This window comes from Talpa occidentalis, unplaced genomic scaffold (assembly GCF_014898055.3).
Source record: "Talpa occidentalis isolate TD23 unplaced genomic scaffold, MPIMG_talOcc4v2.1 talOcc4.6, whole genome shotgun sequence".
Lineage (NCBI taxonomy): Eukaryota > Metazoa > Chordata > Mammalia > Eulipotyphla > Talpidae > Talpa > Talpa occidentalis.
The window spans coordinates 27,120,464-27,135,801 of record NW_023604972.1 but is presented as its reverse complement, the minus strand read 5'-3'; the positions used below and the strand labels follow the sequence as shown (position 1 = coordinate 27,135,801).

Genomic DNA, 15,338 nt, shown 5'->3' with positions numbered 1-15,338 from the left:
AACGGCATAGTTTCTTCTGGATCTTTTGAGGATGAATCAGTCAGTTCGTGTTATCAGAATCATTTGCTCTGTTTTCCTTTTCTCCTTCCCATCATTTGAATGTCTGAGTTGTTAACCCTGTTCAAACCCATTCATCCAACTTGTATTCTTATGAGAAATTCTGGGAAACATTGTGGAAGGAAAGAGTTAAGCTGGTGCAAATGAAGCTTTGGATTACCTGTGGATTTTGATCAACTCTTCTATTCCTGACCCCTCTCAATAGCATGGGTAACTTGGTGTCTGAATACATGAATAGCCATAAGTGACTGATAAAACCACATCTGCCTCCTGACACAGTTCCAGGAGCAGCTCGCTGCAGTTCCTGTCTCTGCTGGTGCTCTGGCCCCAGCCCCATGGGTGTGGCTCCTCCCCACAGCTGCCTTCCCTTTTGCAGGGGTGGGGCATGAGGCAGTGATCACAGACTTCTGGAGAGTCACACAACTGCACACATAAGATGGCAGAGAAAGAGCAAGAGCTAAAAAGATTCTGGTTTGGGCCCAAATCACTAGTCATTTCACTTCATGAACAAAAGCAAGTGCCTTATAAGCTTACATTATTTACAATGCTCAGATTTTTCAAACACCCACCCAAAGCTGAGGACCACCACATACAGGGAACAGTTCAATGAACTATGTACAGAATTTACAAGGAAGTTTACATAATAGTCTACATTCTGTTAACAAGTTTACCTTTCGTGTTTACTGTTTGCATTTAGGAAACTCAGACAACTGTTTTTCTGTCCTCCTCATCCCAGTGACTGCTGATTGAATCAATATGAACAAATGCTTGCACAGTTCTTTTTTTCTCCTGCCTGGGATATGTGATTACACTTTGTTTAGAAAAAAAAAAAAATCACGATACATCATCCTTTGGTAAGATACTACTTCAGCCTGTCCGCACAAGAAATCTTGGAGATCGTTTCCTTCTAGCATTATGACTTTTATCTTTTTGTGTTTAACCTGGAGAATTCTAATTGACCTACTTCTTAAATGAATATTGATAAATTCATCATTGATTTTAGAGAGATGGAATGTGGTCAACACTTAGGTGTATTGTACATGTTTGTTTAAGGAAAGCCTATCCCAGGATCCATAAACCAAACTTTATTCTCTGCACCACATTTTTCTCTTTGCATTTTCAAGATCCTTCATTGATTGCAACGCAATATAAGGATGGCATGTATGAAAACACAAATAATTTAATCAGCAAAATTTCCAACCAGTCTGCTCTTTCTGTTTGGCAATGTAGAGGATGCAGGCAATAATCCTGGCTAATTCAAGCCAGGAATATGTCTTTGTTTCACAAAGCTGGGAAGTATGATTTACATATCACCCCTGATAGTTTAAGACAAGGAATGTGAGAGGAAGGAATGAATATGTAGTCATCACTGCCAAATAAACATAGGATATCTGCTGTGTCTACACTGGTTAAGTCTATGACACAGTTTATGTTACCCTTTATGAACTGTGAACATGGGGTCCCCTGGGCATGACTATGGAATAGAGTGTGAGCTGCACAATTTTCAGCCTCTGTATTGTCTCTTCAGTAATGCAGGAGATTATGGCTATTTTGGTGGCAAAAAGAAAACAACCTATGAAGAGTGAAATATTAACCTATAATGTAATGATCTGAATCTTTCAGGACTGGGGACCAGTTTGAGGGGACTTAAGAATCTTGTCTAACAACTTTTATTGTATTGGGCAAGACAAGGAGTGAGGCAGAGGCAAAGATTTTTTTTTTTTTGCCCCCATCATGTACTGTTTAGCCTGAAAGGAGAGTAGGTGGGGCCCAAGGAGGGGAGAATTTGGCTAGGCAGGGTTCAGAAGGAAGCAGAGACAGAGTTCATAAGCCAGAAATATGGCACCTTCTCCATTCTTCTGGATCTCATTGCCTCCAAAATCAGAGTTCTTGAACAGGATTTCCCTAATGCTGATGTGACTCCCCTGCAGGCCAGGAGGACATTCAGTGACATCACTTTGAGCTTGATGGCATATTCAGGCTTCCTACATTTACAGTGCACAAAGGTTAAAATAGAATTCAAAATGTTCTTTCTTACCTAAGAGTTGCTTTATATCTAAAACTATAAGCATCAAATATTTTATACTTTTAAGGCATGGTAATAATAAAAATATAAATTGTTCAATTTTTTCCCAAGAAGAATGAGCTAAACAGACAAAGAAAAACTGTTTTGTTAAACAGATTACAGACACTTCCTTTCTGATTTAACATTTACCTTCAAAAGTCTTTTAAAGAATTTTGGCATCAGAATGATTCATTCTGTTACGCATCAACCGAAAGTCTCCCTTTCTGGATTTAAAATAAATACACAGTGGTTCCTGGGTGATCACTGGAATATTAATTTTATAATCACTAGTATGGTCACAGTCTACTCTTTCTGGGAATTTTATGATGGTAAAGCATCTCATCCTGCCAAGGAATCAATCATTGTCAAACATGGATCATTCATCCCTAGAGGTTGGAGATTTCCTTGACCAGGGAACTAGGATTATACAACTGAAAAGTCCAAAAGAATATTTGGTTCCTACTCTCTAGTGATTTCATACGAAACCACTGAGATGACTTCTAAAGTTTAAGCTGCTTTTATATTCTTACTAATGTATGTTATCTAGAGTCATGACTATTTCCTTATTTTCCTCCTGCCTTCGAAAAGAATGTCTCCATAACTTTCTCTCCTTGGGCTCATCAGTAGGAATTCAGCCTTATATTTCCAATTAAAACTATACTTTCTAGCAGCTGAGGACACTGTAAACCCAGCTCCTTATCACAGCCGTAGGGAGAAAGCCAGATCATCAAATGAGGCAATCATCTCTATTATTATCCCAATCCTCATTTTTTATCTATGGATTAAGTCCCAAATCACCTTCGGCACTGGCTGTTCAACTTAGGATCTCACTCCACCTTGCAAATGAACATATAGACACTCCTGCTGAAACAAACAAGGTTTTAATGATATAAAATGAGACTAATCTTGACTGTAGCAGGTTGGACATATTTAGGATTGTGTGTTGGGCAACTGAGGGATGCCTCTTCTGTGATGTCCATGATCAAAATAATCCATGAGCAGAGATAAGGCAGAACAGTAATGACAGTGAGTCATGAGTACAGACTGGGTCTATACTTCAGGGGCTGGTGTCAATGTTTGAAGGCTCTGTGATTTTGTCATTGTTAATCTATGGTTTTGCTATTTTGAAGGCTTTCTTTAAAATAGAAATGTGGCCTTGGAGGAGAATGACACTAACATGGGTATGTGTACATTTCCTGAACATTCATTTCGTATTTTGGAATGTAGAACTCAGAGGGCAGAACCATAAGCTGCTAGCTGAGGTCTGTGCAACTAGCCTGTCACCAGTAGGTACTGCTCTCCGGAAGGCTAAGATATATATACTATTTTATTTAAGATTTGGCAGTTCGGGTAACTGCCCAGGCACCCTTTTCACAGCACATAAATCTTGCCTTCCTCGTGGAAAGGGCAATATATTTCAAGAGCAAAAAATTGCTCACCAGCCCCTTCTTTGAAGCTGTCTTCCCCCACCTCTCTTTCTCTCTCTGGAGTAGGAAGGAGGGACCTGCAATGGCCTCGGTGCATGACCTGACCAGGCTGCGAAACGAATTCAGGGCTGCTCATTGAACACAGTCTGTTGAAAAAACAAAACAAAACAAAACAAAACAAAAAAAAACAAACATTCTCTGCCTCCCCCAAACTCCTCATTCTCAAGAAGAAAAGAAAAATGTTCTCATGGACCACCAAATTGGATTCTAATGTTAATTTAAAATTTGCCTGAAGGTCTGAGATAAAAGCTTTTTTTTTTTTTTCTTTTCTTTTTTTCCCAGATTATCCAGCTTAATGGTGAGGTGAAGATGGCTGACTGGGTTTTCCTAATCTTGATCAACAGCCAATCCACCCTTCTCCATGAAGCTGCTTACCTTCTTTAAGGGCTTAGGGGAAGTCCGGGGTGGAAGGGAGTCTTCCTTCCTCCTCTAGGCGCCTTTGGGTTTGCCATTCTTCCTGGAAATCTGTAATGTGTCAATGGCTTTGTATTTTCTTCTGAGATCCTGGAAATTGTGTTGTTTTTTGGCAGCATGAAGATTGTTACAGTTTTCCAGGAAGCAGTGGACACGGACAGCTTGGTCTCTTCATTTTCACTTACACAATAAATCAGTACAATCTAGGGCAACTAAGGACTGCAAAAGATCTAACTACCTAACTTCTGTGTGTGAGTGTGTGTGTGTGTGTGTGTGTGTGTGTGTTTGTAAACATGGCAATTCATAGAGCTCTCAAAGAGCTTGATAACCTGGTCCACGGTAGACTGGAAAAAAAGTTTTGTTTTGTTTTGTTTTTTGACGTAAACATGGTGCAGTAATAAAATTGATATGCAAAGTCTAAAACAAATTGGATGGCTGAATGTCTTACCTCAAAAAACACTGCAGTAATGCTGCAGGGGACCTGTGTGGTTAAAAATCAAGAGAAGAGGAAACGAGTTGTTTATGAACCACTATGACAGACCTTAGTGGACATAGTAAAGCCAGTAAACGACGTTGAAAAGAGAAAAGGTGATGGGGAAAAACATTCGGGACCACTTGTCTATGGAATTTACATCAGTCAAGTCGGGGATCTTGACTTTGAGCTGCGAGGCACGCCTGCGGATGCGCCCCTTGTTGTGCGCGCTGTGCCGGTCCAGTGCGCGCCCGTAGCCCTCGCGGGCGCTCATGGGCTTGCGGTACTGGATGCTGGCGCTGTCGTACGAGTACATGGTGGCCTTCGGGTCGCTCAGGCCCGTCAGCACTTCTGAGCCGCTCGTCTCATTCCTGATTTCCAGGGTGCTGAGGAGAATGTTGCCGTGGGAATCGACCTGACAGAGAAAGGATATGCTCAGGCACAACGGCCAGGACATTAGCTGGTTTTATTAACCTGTCACTGAAAACCTGTAACCCATAACTAGCATGGGGCTCACTGCTCCTAGATAGCTGGCTCTGTGGGCCTCCTGGAAGTGGAGATTATTTGTCTATCAATCAATCATCTACCTACCTGCCTTGTCTGTCCATCTACCATCTATCCATCCATCATTCATTCTTTAAACTCAAACCATCAGTGTGTGTGTGTGTGTGTGTGTGTGTGTGTGTGTATTTCCAGATACCTACAGAGACCAAATAGCATGGGTTTATATATTGGCATATCTATATCTATCTACATCCATATAATTTTTGTTCCTAATAACTACCATTTATTGACTCCATGTTATATATATTGCCTTTTTTTATTACAAAAGTGGTACATGACATTTCAAACTAGAAACAAACAGGAAACAAAAATGAAAAGTAAAAATTTATAATCTTTAGAATTTTTAAAAATATCTTGCTAGTCTACTCCTCCCCCCCATTCACATATACTTACAAATGCAGGTTTATTTTTCTTTGCAATCTGCTTTTGTTGGTTAATAGTATAGGATAGTCATCTCTCCACATATGTAAATATTCCTCTGTGGCATTTATTATTAGTTTATATGGATAAACCATAAATAAATCAATCTATTGTTAGATGTTAAGGCTTGGAGTATTATGTAAACAATTCTGCAAGGAACATCTCTTAGCTAAATTTTTGTGCACATCTGTAATATTTTCTTAGTCAACAATGTCAGAAATGGGATTCATGGATCGGAATCCTATACAAAGCATACAAATCTTTGAGTTTTTGCGTCTCTACCACCTGGGGTGGTATCACTGCAGTGATGACCTACCACAGGTTTCCTGATTCTTCTCTGTGCTCTGCTCCCTCTTGCCCCCCACCCCACTCCCAGTTTTGAAACAACAGGAAATGTGAACAAGTTTGGTCTGCACTGTGGCTTTAACTTCAAGCTGATATACTTTGAAATGATTTACCTGGAGGGGAATGGGTCCATTTGTGCAAATTATTTGAAATATTACCAAGAGCAGCACAGGCAGCTGTGACTAAAACCAGTGTTACTAGCTCAGTACCTGACTTACAGTGAGCACTCTCAATGCTTTTGAAAGATTAACCTCAGTGAACACTTGTTGAAGCCAAAGGTATAGCTTGGTAGGTAAAAAACCTGATGATGAAGAGCCACAAAAAAGCAAACAAAGAAGCAAAGATAAAAGAGAGAAAGAAAAGAAAGCTACAGAGGGTGGGGTGTCAAGGTGGTACATCACAGATGAGAGAACTAAGATTTATTGAGAAGCCACCAAATGTCTAGCTTCTGGTAGATGCTTCATATATATTACTTGTTTTATATTTATAACAACAACACACCTCAGGTTTACTCCCCTAGTAAGCATCTGAACCGAGATTACATCCTTGAGGTTACAGTGATCATAGAGGAAGTAGGATTTAAAGCTTATATGTCTTATCTGATTTAAAGCTCATGTAATTTTTACTAAGCAATGTCCAATTTTCATGGACCTTGGCCTTCACCACATCCCACAGTGAATTCAGTGATGCAGTTGACAGTTTCAAGCTTTGAGTTGGAGAGAAAAATGGTGACTGAATCTGGTCTCTATTACTCTCTCCATTCTCATCTATTATTATTTCTTTCTGTGAAGCATTTTTCTCTAGTCTAACTGGACTACCCACTATGGCCTCACCCTCCACGTCCTTTATTGGCTTATTTATTCAGGGAGTTATTATTAATTATTGTTGTTAATTATGACTATTAAATCCTACTGTGTAGTTTATCTCAGTTATTTCTCATTATGACACTATGAAATATATGTTATCATCCTGGTTCAACTGATGAAGAAACTTAATTTGGGTAAGTTAAGCAAATTACTTAAGGTCAAACAAGTAATAAGTACCAAATTTGACATTCAAACAGGATACTCTATCTCAGATATCATTTTGCTGCTTCTTTGCACACTAATCATTGTATTTCTTCAAGGTTCAATTTAATCCTGTGTCCTCTGTGTCCCTGTGCCTTCCCTTATCATAGTACTACCCCTCTCCCTCTTTCATAGTATAAGTTTATGGTTGGAAAGTCATACATGTGCATGTGAAAGCTTACATTACTGCAGAGGATAGTGGAGTTGAAGTGACAAGAGAAAATGCTGAATTCATGAGAGAAGGGACATTATCAAGAGTTTTCAAACAAATGTTAAATGTGACAATATAGACCATGCTTAGGATTTCATAAAAGTGAGACATCATTAGCAATGTCAGGAAGAGTTCCATGAAGGAGATGCTGCTTGTAGTAAACCTTAAAAGATGGTTAGAAGACAGAACAAGTTGTTGGGAGTTGAAGACTGTTCTGTCTCATCCTGATTTTGTTATTAACTACAATACTTGGAATTATCTGAGTTTCAAATATCTCTCATCTAGATAGGATCAATTTCCTCATCTATAAGTGAAAGTTTTCACTAGGTAATCTCAAGGTTTTATTTCCAACTTTTTTTTTTTTAAAGATTTATCTATTTATACAAGCACTGGGTACAGTCAGAAGCGCGGGAGGGTGAGAGAATTCACCAGAGTCAGAGCGGAGAGCAGAGCAGGCAGACTGACGAAGTACACTGCTGAGGGGAGCAGCGGGTGGCTGGGGATCGAACCAGTGCTGCAGAGGCTGCGGGCAGCTTTGCAACCCAACGCTCAACCGCTGCGCCACCGGGGAGGCCCTATTTCCAACTTTTGACAGTCTTTAATTATGGAGAATATTCCAGGCCGAAGACACACCATCTAAAAAAATACTTGTAAAATTGAAACACTTGATCTATACTGTATGCCTCATTAAGTTACATTATTATGAAATCTCTCTAAGTAAACAAGTTACTAGAATTTAGAAGCAGTCAGTGAAGCATACACATGCTCCTCATTAAACAGAAGTCATGGCAAATAAAGTACATTTTATTAAGTTATTTTGGTTAACCTTGGTGCAAACTGAATTGCACTTATAAACTGCCTGAGGTTTATTAGTTTGTACAAATCCTTCAAAATAGTCTCTGTCATTGAACTAAATGCCAAAGCTATATGTTGAGATATAGAATAATAAATCCAGTTCTGCTGCTACCCTTGAAAATTGATTTCATTACCTTCAAGTGAAATAAACATCATCATGTTCTTTATTAAGAAAATTCAAGAAGTGTCCTAGAACAAGTCTTGACCAACTATACAGTCTAGTGCTTAACCTGAAAACTGGTGTTACATAGTCTGTCAGTGTGTGTGTGAGTGTGTGAGCGTGTGGGTGTGTGACAGTGTGGTTGCATTCTTCTGAAGGGTAAGATTTTATTCCCCAGCCTCTAAACTTTTTTGCTGCAAGGTAAGGTGGTAACTGTGGTTACCACAGCACTGTTGACATCAGTACATATCTGGTTGTTTCTACCCAAGAATAGTCCTTTCTCTTGCCTCAGCCTTATAAGGACACTCAGGGTAGCCTTATATCCATAACTGCCACAACTTTCTAAATTAAGACAAGTGGGTAAATAGTTATTTTTTTAAACATCTTCAGTAGCAATAACATCTGCAGTGGTCTAATGTTCCTTGGTTAGTAAAGAAATAACATATGAGTTGGATGGGATCCAAACAATGAAGATTTTTAACCCTTGAATAGGATTTTTCTTTCCTTTCTGCTTATAGATACAGTCCAGTTCAGGGTATTGATCCTGTAGCTTTGGGGGAGTAATACCTGTAGTTGTTTGCTGATCTAGTGATTGGGGAGAGAAAATCTGCCTAGTATTGGGGGAAATGACTGCATTCTGTTAAACACATATTCCTCAAACCAGTATCACTGATTTTATTTTTGAAGGTTAGAGCATCATTTAAATTTCAAACCTACATTTAAAAACAATGAATACAATTAAGACTTCAGGAGGGCCAATAAATCAATCTCTCCAGATTGCTGTTCAACAATGCAAATTCTAGATCTAATAAAGGGGAGCAAAAATATGGCCTTAGCTCTGCAACCCCAAAGGCTTGGACATACTTCACTCTCATCCCACCTCACAGGCATATTTAATGTGCTACAAGAAGTAATTTTAGGCAGACCAGAGATGAATATTTAATATTTTAATAGTCCATTCATTCACTAGCTCATTTATGCAATGAATGTTTATTGAGTGCTTAGTCTGCTTTAGGCACTGTCCAGACACTGATGTAGAAATCTGTAAGCAACAGGACAGCATGTTCCACATAGGAATTAAAGATCTCAACTAATAAGCCTCTTAATCTGACATTCTTCTGTACAAGAGTTCTTCTGGAACTCTCCCCAAGTCTTATTGATTTTGAATGCTTTCCTGGAAAAATACTGGTTCCTTTTTAAACTCAGCCTATTCATTCTCTAACAGACTTTTTGGATTTTGTTCACTTGTGACCATAAGATCCTCTTGCTCTGTGCCTATGGAGTCTTTCTCTTATCTTTCCTCCTGTAAATCATGAAACCTAACCTTGAGATCAGCCTTGAGGCAAGTCTTGGGGCTCACATACAAAGGAAAGCCTCCGGATCTTACCCAAGCAGGCCTGAAAGGGGGTGAGGCACTCCAGCTGTGACTGGAGAACCCTCTCCTTCCTCCTTGCAGGACAGTATTTATCGACCACATCTTGTTTTTAAATTCTGAGGCCACAAAAGCCCAAGGAAGATGGTTGTGAACAAAACACATCAGGTTCTTCAACTATTGAACAAAACAGCTGTCTAAGTGTTTTTAATGTATTTAGAAAAATATAACCAACATGCTAACTTGGTGGTGGTATGCATCCTTTTCATTACACTCATGTTCACATTTCAGATGAGTGGAAAAGGTTAATTTACATTAGCTTATTTTCTCCTGGATTTTACTACAGAAAAGCTTATAAGATCTTTTTGCATAGAGGTTTCAAGGTTCCTTTCTTCTTATTTGACTTGTGCCTCCCCCTCTGAGTGTCCCATTAGAATATTCCTCCAGATGAGTGGAGACTTTGTTTTATTCACTTTTGTTTTTCCAGAGTTGAGAAAAGTGCTTGGCACATGGAAATAGCCAATAAGTATCTGTTGCATGAATGATTAATAGTGTAGGTTATAAAAGGATTAATGGTTCATCTCGTATGTCACCTTGGCAAGGCCATAGTACCCATTTGTTTTGTCAGGCACTACTGTGGGTGCTGCTGTGAAGGTATTGTGTAGCTATGATTTACATATAGAATCAGTTATTATAACTAAAGAAGTTCCAGTTGATGATATGGGTGGGCCTCGTCCTATTAGCTGAAAACTGAAGATAGTCTCTCTACATGATTACATAGAAATTCTGCCTCAGTTTCCTGTGTGCCCTACAGATTTTGGACTGAAGACAGCAATACCAACTTTCTCTTGTGTCTCCAGCTTGCCATCTGCCCTATAGATCCCGGATTTGCCACCTCCCACAGTCTTCTGGGCCAATTTCTTAAAACATACCTCTGGATGTTTGTTTGTTCTGTTTCTATTGGTTCCATTTCTTCTGGAGAACCCTGACTGATGCAGTGTGGCAATATTCCAGAGGGGAGGCTCTCAAATGATAAAAGTCAAGAAAATGGTTGCATTTTTTCCTTCAAAAAAAACTTTAGAAAACACATTTATTTTCTAGCTTGAGACAAACCTCTCTCCCACCTCTTCCATCTCACTTACCATCTCTTTCTGTCCCAGACATCTCCAAACAGTGCCAGAGGGCTGTGAAAAATGTTGCCACTCACAGACTTTAACAGTTCTGGATATTTTCAATATATAAATATAGCAGAACTCATTTCAGTGTAATTGGAATAAAACATAATCTTGTTTTCAGTGGCAGTTTTAAAACCCTATTGAGAAATACCTCCGGGTTCAATCTATTTTGCAAATAGAAAGTCATTTCCTTCTTGCTAGCCAATTTAATTAGATTCAAATTTATGAGTGGTTCTGAAGCCCAAGCAGGAAGTCAGTGAAGTCATGATGGCCATAGGATGAGCTGCCTTCCCAAAGCTTACAGTATACAAGATGAAGCCAGTGTGAATGTTTGCTTTTACCTGTGGAGAGCAGAGACACACAGACACACCCTCTGTCTCCACATCCTGCTCATGTTACTAACCACACTCAATCACAACCAGACATTAGCTCTCAGCAGGACTGGAAAACCTTAACTGCTGATGCGTTTTTTGTTTTTCTTCCCGGGTATGTGTCGGGGAGGGTCGGTGGAAGGGAAGGAAAGCTTTTCTGGAAATGATTTGCATGTCTCTGCTTATCCTGACAACCATTGCCAGAAGTAGAAACTTTAATATCCATTTCCAGAAACAACTGAAATTTAAGAACAAGCCTACATCAATCTAAATAAATGTAGATTATATTATTCCAGAAACAGAGAATGAAAAGATAAAATGAAACCACTGACAATTTTCCAGAACATTCCTCAGGTAGATGAATTTATCCTGGATTCCTCACTTTTCCTCTTCTTCATAAGGGGAGGCTCTAATGCCTCTACATTTAAATACATTGTGATTCTGACCACTTCATACCATCACCACTTGCCATATAATTGATGTCCCTCTTTCCAGGAATTCAGCCCTGTGATATTTCCTCTACAAAGCAATCTGAGTCAACTTATAAAATGTAAAAGAGGCCATGTCTCCTCTTAAATCTTCTACTTACTTTCCAAGACATAGGATAAAATCTAAATTGTATTGAGAACCAACCACAAAGCTCATGTGATTTGGTTCATACAGACACCCCGTCTACTCTGCACCTTGAGTTCTGTGTCCCAGCAACACTAGCCCTTGCTTGACTGACCCTGACACTATTAAGTGCTCAGAGCATTTTCATACGGTGTTCCTCTCTCCTGGAATGCTCTTGCATAGATTGTTGCCTGCTAGCTTCTCATCATTTCCTTCACCATGATTTTCTCCATCCTAAAGAGTAGCTGGTAAATGTCTACAGGATGAGGAACTCTGAAACTCAGAGTTGAAGTCATCCTCTAAGCTCCGTTTGAGTTTCAATGACCAAGGACACCTGAATGGCTGGGATGTCTAGAGTACAGCTCTCATCCAAATCACTTGGGAAACTAGTTAAAAATCCAGGTTTCATCTCATCTCATTCTAAATCGAAGTCTTTCTAGTCTTAGACACATTCCAAGCATCTTAGTTGGTTCCTGTGTCCCTGACCTTTAGCTGAATTCATGGCAGAGAGAAAATCCACAAAGCAGTTACACTGTTTCCAGATGGCTAACAATTTTACAAATATGCACTGTTTATGTCTGAGAAATGCATGGCATGAAGATTAGGGAGTAATTTCTTAAGCTAATGTTAGTGGCAATTTATTAAATTTTGAGTAGTTTTAGACATAAGGACATTTTATGCATGGGCAAAGCATTCACTAATTGCTCAGGGAGTTCCAATATTTGAGATGGATGCTTTTTACTACTTAGCAATAAAAACAAGATATAACCTTGCCATTTGTGACAGCATTATGTGGAACTTGAAGGGATTATGATAAGTGAAATCAGTCAGAAGGAGAAAGGTAAATACCAGATGATTTTACTCATATGTGGGATATAAGGAAGCTAAACAAAGAAACAGAAAAAACTAAACCAAAACAAACCCTAAAAGTCTGCATGTAGAATTGAGGCTACAAGAGAGGGAGGGGTAGGGAGGACATAAAGGGAAGAGAGGGGTGTAATGAGCTGTGGTGGAGGATTATGGGTACTTTGGGGGTAGGTATGGTATGGTAACACACAGCTGAAGAGGTGTAAACTTAACACTCCTAAATCATATACAGTGCTGTAAACCAATGTTATCTCAGTGATATACTTGAAATAAAAAATTTAAAATGCATTGTAACCAGCAAATTCAATTTTGAATGATGCAAATAAGGGAGATTTTTCATATTCATCTTGAATGATTCCCTTAAAAGAATCACCTAAAATCTTAGCACTATGTTTTGTCCTTCAAATAGAAAGATGTGACTATAGAAAAGAGTGATTTTGGTAAGATTAATGATTGCTTTTCACATAGTCAAAAAAGTAATATTGGATGTCAATATCTATGAGAACATCTTGGGGTTTGTGCACCTAAGTGGGCTTATTCTTGTTACTGTGCCATACCAGCCACATCTTCTACTTCACAGCATTAGCCAGGGTTTCCTAAGGCCATCAACACAGCACCTCCCTGCCTCATTATTCTTGACTGGACAAAGATTAAGAACCAAAGGCAAGGTGGAGTTATCAATCAGCTTAGATTCTAATATAGGGATTTCAGGAGAAAGGGACTGCTGGAGAAAACCACTTAAGGTGTCAACACAGGGTGAAAGCAATCTATCACCGCCCCCCCCCAACACACACATACTGTTACTCTAATCAAAATGAATATCCTCCATTAGAAAATATTTATTATATTATATTATATATATATATTTTAATTTTGAAAGGTACCAAATGTTTTTCACTGGGAAAGGCTTAAAATTTGTGTGTACGTGTGTGTGTTTTAACCATAGGAACATAGTAGGAAAAAGCTCTCAATTACACAGCACTTCTAAGAGCATACCTGTGATTGTGTAATTAATTCATTAGTTCATTAATTGCTTTAAAAAAGCATTTAAATCCTTGATTTATGCTAGGTTCTGTGAGAGGCACTGAAACACCAATGATGGAAGCTACCATAGCTGCATTCAATGCCTAGTTTGTTTCACTTTGTAGCATTTATTATTACGTGGCATTATATGTGTTTGTGTGATGTTTACTCTGTGTGTGATATATGGATGTGTGTGATGTTCATTGTCTGTCTTTCCCATCCAAATATAAGCTTCTGTTTTATTCATTGCTGACCATATCAACATGCATAGAGTGTGTTCATATAGTATGAAGTCATTAAGTATTAAGTTAAAAAAAGAAGCAACTATAGATTGCTGTAGAAAAGTATAAGAGGACCAACCCAACCTGAGGAACAAGAGAAGTCAGCCAATATGTAAACTTTTGGGATCAAGCCAAGCAAAGGCTGCAGAGAGTGAACACATGACAATTTGGGAAAGCTCTGAGTTTTAACTATGGAATGAAGAGTAGGCTTGAAGGGTAAGGGGAGGAGAAATGAAGAAGAAAGGAAAACAGGAGATCACAGTGTGTCTTGGATCCCACATTAAGTTTTTTAGGGAGAGAGTGAGTTGTTGCTGATGTGTCTGACCTGCTGCTTTGACCTGTCTGGTTTCATTTGACCTTCCTCTAAGAACATTTCCCTAATTATCCTTGGTGCATGTTGAGGTGGGTCTGATGCATCTTCTAGGTTCCCAGAGTCAGGCAAGTAATGGAGACTTGAGTGCTCAGTGTGTCAATATCTTTCTGGTCAGAAGGATTGAGTTCTGCATGAGGACAGGACAAAAGTTGCTCCAAAAAAGACTGACTCCTAGGACTTTTTTGTTGGTGTTGGAACATTTGGGTTTAAGAAAGCATTTTTGGACTAGGGTTGCATAGAGACTTGGCACTGTAAACTTGGTGCTCTGGGGCCATCACAAGGAAGGGGCTACTGAGAATAAAGTCAATACTCAAAAGGGAAAAAAAAAATCAAAAGGAAAGCAGGATTAAGTGTAGAAAGAGAGGGCCTCCCCTGGTGGTGCAGTGGTTGAGCGCTGGGCTGCGAAGCTGCCTGCAGTCTCTGCAGTGCCGGTTCGATCCCGGGCCGCCGGGGAGGGTTCCACATGGCTCGCAGACCTCTCCTGCTGCGCCCGCTGCTCCCCTCAGCAGTGTGCTTAGTCAGTCTGCCTGTTCTGTTCCCCGCTCTGGCTCTGGTGAATTCTCTCACCCTCCCACGCTTCTGATTGTACCCAGTGCTGGTATAAATAAATAAATCTTTAAAAAAAAAAAAGAAAAATGTGTGGAAAGAGAGGTTCTCTAATAACATTGTTTGAACTTGACATAACCATGAAACTAGAACTATGCTTGGACCTTTCCATTGTACAGGCAAAAAAATCCCGCTCCTACCTTTCTTCTTTATTTTTCCTATTGAAGTAACATTGATTTATAACACTGTATATGATTTAGTGCAATAGGCTCACAATTCATTGCCTTTCTTAAGTCAGTTAAATAATTTATATTTCTTTCTCATTCACAAAAGAATTCTAGCTGTTTGGATATAGAAGAAAATGGACACTAAATGTGAGATTGAGATGTTAAGATTCCTGGAAAAAAAACAGACTTCTGGAGATTAAACAGGATTTAACCAATGCTAAAGGAAATATGAACCAATCATAAGCGGAGACCACCAGAAAAATTCAGTCAACCCTGTTCGGGTAGGTGTGTCCCTGTTAAAAGAAAACCCACAAATGTCAGACTTCCTTTTTATAAGAAGTATAAATAATGAATTTTTGATTTGGATATTTTCT

At 39.2% G+C, this 15,338-nt stretch overlaps 1 protein-coding gene across 1 annotated transcript in view; it reads right to left on the bottom strand.

Moving 5' to 3' along the window:
* Positions 1-4,040: 4,040 nt before the first annotated feature.
* GABRB1 (gamma-aminobutyric acid type A receptor subunit beta1) overlaps positions 4,041-15,338 on the bottom strand; it is a 304,528-nt gene continuing 293,230 nt past the window's right edge. Inside the window, exon 9 of the mRNA XM_054688064.1 lies at positions 4,041-4,910. Coding sequence (XP_054544039.1) covers positions 4,566-4,910 — 345 coding nt within the window. The 3' untranslated portion in view covers positions 4,041-4,565. The remainder of the gene's footprint in view (positions 4,911-15,338) is intronic.